The sequence below is a fragment of the Cebus imitator genome, unplaced genomic scaffold, assembly GCF_001604975.1.
Source record: "Cebus imitator isolate Cc_AM_T3 unplaced genomic scaffold, Cebus_imitator-1.0 Scaffold553, whole genome shotgun sequence".
In the NCBI taxonomy this organism is placed as follows: Eukaryota; Metazoa; Chordata; class Mammalia; order Primates; family Cebidae; genus Cebus; species Cebus imitator.
In genome coordinates, this window is record NW_016107868.1 from 101,535 (window position 1) to 107,903 (window position 6,369).

Sequence of the window (6,369 nt, forward strand, 5' to 3'; positions counted from 1 at the left end):
AAAAAAAAAAAAAAAAAAGCAGACACAATACACGCTGCCTACAAGAAATGCACTTTAAATATAAAGATAGAAATAGGCTAAAAGTAAAAGAATAGAAAAAATATATCATGCTAATACTAATCAACAATGGCCCTAAACTTAAATCACTAAAAACCTTTAGAAACCCCTCAAATATTTGGAAACTAAATAACAAACTTCTAAGTAACTCATGGATCAAGGAAAAATCAAGAGAGAAATCAGAAGGTATTTCAAACTGAATGAAAATACAATATATCAGGATTAGCAGGATATCACTAAAACAGTATTTAGCAGGAAATTTATAGCAATAAATGTCCACAGTAGAACAGAAATGTCTCAAATCAATGACCTTAGTTTTCAATGTAAAAGATAAGAAAAAAGGAGCACATGAAACTCAAAAGTAAGCACAAGTCAGGAAATAAAAACCAAAACAGAAATCAAAGAAACATGCAAAACCACAGCAAAATCAATGAAACCAAAAGCTGTACTTTGAGAATCAGTAGAAATGATAAATTTCCAAGCAGGTTGATAGGAATGGAAAAGCAACATTACTATAGAGATGCTAAACAGTAAAAAGATAAAAGAATACTTCAACAGCTTTATGCCTATAAATTAGACAACATAGAAGAAATGAACAAATTCCCTGAAAGACATTAGCTTCCTAATACTTTCATAGGAAAGTATTCATTTCCTACTGCTACTGTAATCAATTACCATTAAACTCACTGCTTAAAAACAACATGAACTTACTATCATATTACAGGCTGGAGATCCAAAATCAGTTTCACTGGACTAAAATCAAGGTGTAAGAAGAAATGGTTTTTCTGGGGGCCCTGGGGGAGAATCCATTTCCTTGCCTTTTCTAGTTTCTAGGATTCCTTGACTCACAGCCTCTTTTTTACGTAACCCTTTTGCTTCCATCATCACATCTCCTACAAATGACGTTGATCCTCCTGCCTTCCCCTTAATAAAGACCCTTATGATTACACTGGGCCCACACAGATAATGTAGGATCATCTCTCCATATCAAGATGCTCAATTTACTCATATCTACAAAGTCCCTTTTACCAAGTAATACAACATATTCACTAGTTCCTGGGATTAAGGCACAGATATCTCCTAGGGGATCATTATTCAGCTTACCATAGGCACAAATTACCAAAACTCACTCAATAAGAAATAGAAAATCTAAATAGTACTATCTGTATCTATTAAAGAAAGTGAATTTATACTTTAAAAACGTGCCACAAAGAAAATTCCAAGCTAAGGTGCCTTAACTGACGAATATTACCAAGCATATAAAAAAAAATATCAATTTTATACAAACTCTTCCAAAAAAACTGAAAAGGAGAAAATCCTTCCTGATTTCAAAATCCTATGTGGCTAGTACTTAATACCAAAACCAGATAAAAAACATTAAAAGAAATGGAAAAAGCAGCCTAATATGCTTCGTGAACATAGATACAGAAGTTCTAAACAACCCTTTAGCAAATCAAATCCAACAATATATGAAAAAGATAATAATAATGTATCATGACCAAGTAAGGTCAATCACAGGAATGCAAGGTTGGTTTAATATTCGAACATCATTCAATATAATTCAACTATTAATAAACTAAGAGAGACAAACCTTGCAGCCATCTCAACAGAAAGAAAAAGCATTTCATAAACTCAAACATTCATACTGGACAAAAAATTCTCAGCATACTAGAATATAAGAGAATTTTTTCAACCTGATAAAAAGCATCTACAGAAACCCATAGCTAACAAAATGCTTAAAGATAAAAGAATAAATGCTTTTCTCCTATGATCAGAAAACAAGACAAAAAAAAAAGACAAGGACATCCACTGTCACCATTTTTTTAGTGATATCTACAAAATGAATTTATCCTCCAATGTCATTCAGTTGCTCAATAAAGGTTATGCAGAGTAAGAGCTTTGTACCTTGGGTGTGATGGAAAAATTTAAAGCAAGATAAAGACATCTCAGGTATCTGCAAGAATATATAATCATGGACAACAGATTCTATACTAATAAAAAAGGAGGAGGAAGAGATGAATGAGAGAAAATAAAAGTCAACAGATTAGAGCTCTGGGTGAGGTAGAACTCTTAGAGATCAGATACTTGAGCAAGTGAGCTAGAAAGGTAAAAGATTATAGTTGGATAATTAAAAGTATAAATTAGTATTTTGAAATTACAGTTTTTCTAGTGATAAGATTTAGGGCATGACCATAATGGTAGAGAGTGAGCTGTACGCAAAATTTCTGCTTCTTATATTTTACCAGATGTGCTTCTTTGATTTAAATTACCACCTATTACCATGGTCTTTAAATCTGCCAGTCTAATCTATCTAATTGGAATCCTTGTTTATTTTATTTATTTTTTTTTTTTGAGACGGAGTTTCGCTCTTGTTACCCAGGCTGGAGTGCAATGGCGCCGTCTTGGCTCACCGCAACCTCCGCCTCCCGGGTTCAGGCAATTCTCCTGCCCCAGCCTCCTGAGTCACTGGGATTACAGGCACGCGCCACCATGCCCAGCTAATGTTTTTGTATTTTTAGTAGAGACGGGGTTTCACCATGTTGACCAGGATGGTCTCGATCTTTTGACCTCGTGATCCACCTGCCTTGGCCTCCCACAGTGCTGGGATTACAGGCTTGAGCCACCGCGCCCGGCAGAATCCTTGTTTAAATTCAGTAACTCTGAATACTCCACCAACCCTCAAGCCACCCTTGCCTCTTCAAGTCCCTATCACACAATAAACCCCTGTTTATGCGTACCTTATTTTCTAACTGTGTATACCTCAAAATTTGACACTTCACTATTTACTGGTTAAGTCTCTCATACTGCATTTGTTCAGATATTCTTTATCAGCTTACAGGTTTTGTGTAAAAAGAGAATGGGCTCTTTTTTCAGAACGTGAATTCAGTACTCATTTTCTTCAATACACTGTATTAAGTGTTATACTCATGCTTCTTTTCCAGTTTCACAGATTAGTACCAAGCTGGGTACATAAAAGTATTTCATAGTTGAGACATAAATCAAAAAGAGGCAAAGAAAAAAAGAAAGAAATCCAATAGAGTATCTACAGAAGCCTCTAGAGACATGGAAAGTATACAAAAGATTTTCTCTAAAAATTGGTGAGCTCTCATCAAATTTGAGGAAAGAAAAAAATCCAAAACAAAACCTGGAAGTATTATTTCTCCCCCCTTCTCAAACCCTTGGAAGGCATTCTTGTAAGTTCTCTGGCACAGTCTCAATATGCCATACTATGGGAAGGGAGCTTTGACCCTTTTCTATTTCAATTTGCCTTATTGCATTCAGCTTTCTTCACAGAGCAGTATGACAAGTTTTGCTAGAAATTATAATTTCCTTTAGATGAGGACCATTTACAGTGATCCCAATTTAGTTACCCTACAACAACAACAAAAAGAAATATCCAATAAAATATAATTCAGAAGAAAAAATTTAAAATGGCCTTAGTAGCCAGAGGCTTTCAAACTAAAAGTAATTTCACATTTTTATGGACAATGATCTAGTAATTAGCTAGACAGTTTAGCTAATCTATAAAAATAGCATTATTTGTTTGACCTGATGCAAAAAGTAAGGCTTTTGGATCATTTTAAAAATACAAATAATGCCTAATTCCTTTCCTATAGAAATTACACAAGTACATGATTAAAATGAAATTTGGTATGATGTATTACAGAGTTAATAACTGCAAAAACCTAGGAATAAATCTCACCTAAATAAACTGTGTGTACACTATTCATTATAAAACAGATTTAAAGCATACCTATAAATGTAAAGTTATTTACATGTAAACATAAGAACATTGCTACAAAGCAGAAACTTTCATTATTACCAATATTAATACACTGTCAATTACTGAACCAAATACTATCTAATCTTCTCAGTCTTATAATAACAGCATTATCATTAAAATAATTGTATCATTAAAATCATTGTAATAAATTTTCAGATGAGAAAACTGAGGCTTCACAAAGTTATATAATCTGTTCATGGCTGTATAGCCAAGACAATTTCAATATATAATCAATCAGATTTGTCTTTCAACTGAAATAAACAAAACCAACATTAAGACAATTTCTTGGTATTTAAGAACTTTAACAGAGATGATATAGTGTGCTTTAACTCAGGAATCAGTTAAACATATTCTTTTTTTTTTTTTGAGACAGAATCTCGCTGCGTAGCCCAGGCTGGAGTGCAGTGGCACAATCTCGGCTCACTGCAACCTCCCACTCCCAGGTTCAAGCAATTCTCCTGCCTCAGCCTCCCAAGTAGCTGGAACTACAGGTGCCAACCACCACACCCAGCTATTTTTGTATTTTTAGTAGAGACAGGGTTTCACTATGTTGGCCAGGCTGGTCCTGAACTTCTGACCTCGTGATCCACCTGCTTCAGCCTCCCAAAGAGCTGGGATTACAGGCATGAGCCACCATGCCTGGCCTAAACTTTATCTGTAAAGGGCCAAATAGAATAAATTTTAGACACTGTGGGCTATGCAGTCCCTGTCATAACTACTCAAGTTTGCCATTTTAGTGAAAAAGTGGCCACAGACAATATGTAAATGAATTAGCATGGCTGTGTTCCCAAAAAAAACTTTATTTATAGATGTTGAAATGCAAATTACATATAATGTTCATGCATCACAAAATACTATTTTTTTTAACCCTTTAAAAATGTAAAAACCGGCTAGGCATGGTAGCTCATGCCTATAATCCCAGCACTTTGGGAGGCCAAAACAGGTGGATCACCTGAGGTCAGGAGTTCCAGACCAGCCTGGAAAACATGGTAAAACCCCATCTCTACTAAAAATACAAAAAATTAACAGAGTGTGGTGGTAGGTGCCTATAATCCCAGCTACTCGAAAGGCTAAGGCAGGAGAATCGCTTGAACCCAGGAGGCAGAGGTTGCAGTGAGTCAAGATTGTGTCATTGCACTCTAGCCTGGGCAAAAAGAGTGAAACGCTGTCTCAAAAAAAAAAAATATATATATATATGTATATATACATATATATAAAACCGTTCTGAGCTCACAGGCCATACAAAAACAGGAGGTGTTCATAGTTTGCTAACTCCTATTTTAGCTGAAAAATTAAACATTAATAAACATTTTTAATTATATAAATATAACATACTATACTTAAACACAAATAATATTTTGTCAAGTATTGACTTTCAAATAATTGCATCATATATTACTTCTGTAACTTATGCATATTGATATTTAGATTGATATTACAGTACCTTTTCTCTGGTATGACTTTTAACTTGCTCATCTTGAGTTACTTCATTTCATAATTGCAGATAATCTAAAAAAAAATGTTAAGAATTAAAAACTTGTAACTCTTTTCTCTATACATTAGATATCACAGAAGCCATACAATGGAAAGTTTTCATTATAAGCAACACAAAATAACATCAGAAACAAAAAGAGAACATTTGAGTTCTACGTGCTTCTGCTGGGTCACTTTATGCAATGTATGACTACTAAAATACCTATAACAGCCAAGAAACTGTTATCAAAATCCCGGAACTACAAAAACGCAGAAACCTAACATAACGCCATCTGCAAACTAATGTTAAAATCTTTTGAGACAGTTCAAATTATCGTTCCTGTTCCCTTAAAATACACAAACCAATCACAGCATCCTGTGATTAGTGCACTTACTGTCCACCATTTATACAGTAGTCAAATACTAGTAAATACGTGATTATCTCTATATAAGAACACTTTAAATTAGTAAAACCTTCTATATACCTCTTCCCTCAAACAATAGTTTTCATTTTTAGACATTATAAAAGTTTAAAAAACCTTAAACCTCAATTCACACAATTTTTATAAATCTTCAAATTTGTTTTGTAATTATTGACCCTAAAATACTCTAAATATATTTTAAATACCAATCTTACTGAAGCAGAATTTTTTGACATCACTAAAAAGTAGAATAACTACTGTGAATTCAAAAAGTTAATCATATACTTGTGAAATATTTAGTAATGTCATATTTAAAGAGATAACAAACACAAAAAGCAATCTTCAAATTATTTAACTTAATACATTTAGGAGACACAGATATTCTGGATGTTTTTCTTCAACAACACAACTTTTCAACAAGACATACGTGATTTTTTTTTTCATTTTCCTTATTAAGTAAAAAAAGGACACATTTACAATTATGTACAAAAATTATATAAATTGTTTCTGGGCCGGGCGCGGTAGCTCTAGCCTGTAATCCCAGCACTTTGGGAGGCCGAGGTGGGTGGATCACGAGGTCAAGAGATCAAGACCATCCTGGTCAACATGGTGAAACCCCGTCTCTACTAAAAA

The 6,369-nt window shown here is 33.9% G+C and overlaps 1 protein-coding gene across 3 annotated transcripts in view; it reads right to left on the reverse strand.

The window, feature by feature from the left end:
- The window catches only part of AGTPBP1 (ATP/GTP binding protein 1), a 121,712-nt gene that overhangs the window by 84,739 nt on the left and 30,604 nt on the right, over nucleotides 1–6,369 (reverse strand). For all 3 annotated transcript variants that reach the window (XM_017515616.1, XM_017515615.1, XM_017515618.2), the window contains exon 2: nucleotides 5,286–5,350. In XM_017515616.1, the coding sequence (XP_017371105.1) occupies nucleotides 5,286–5,317 (32 nt within the window). In that variant the 5' untranslated portion in view covers nucleotides 5,318–5,350. The remainder of the gene's footprint in view (nucleotides 1–5,285; nucleotides 5,351–6,369) is intronic.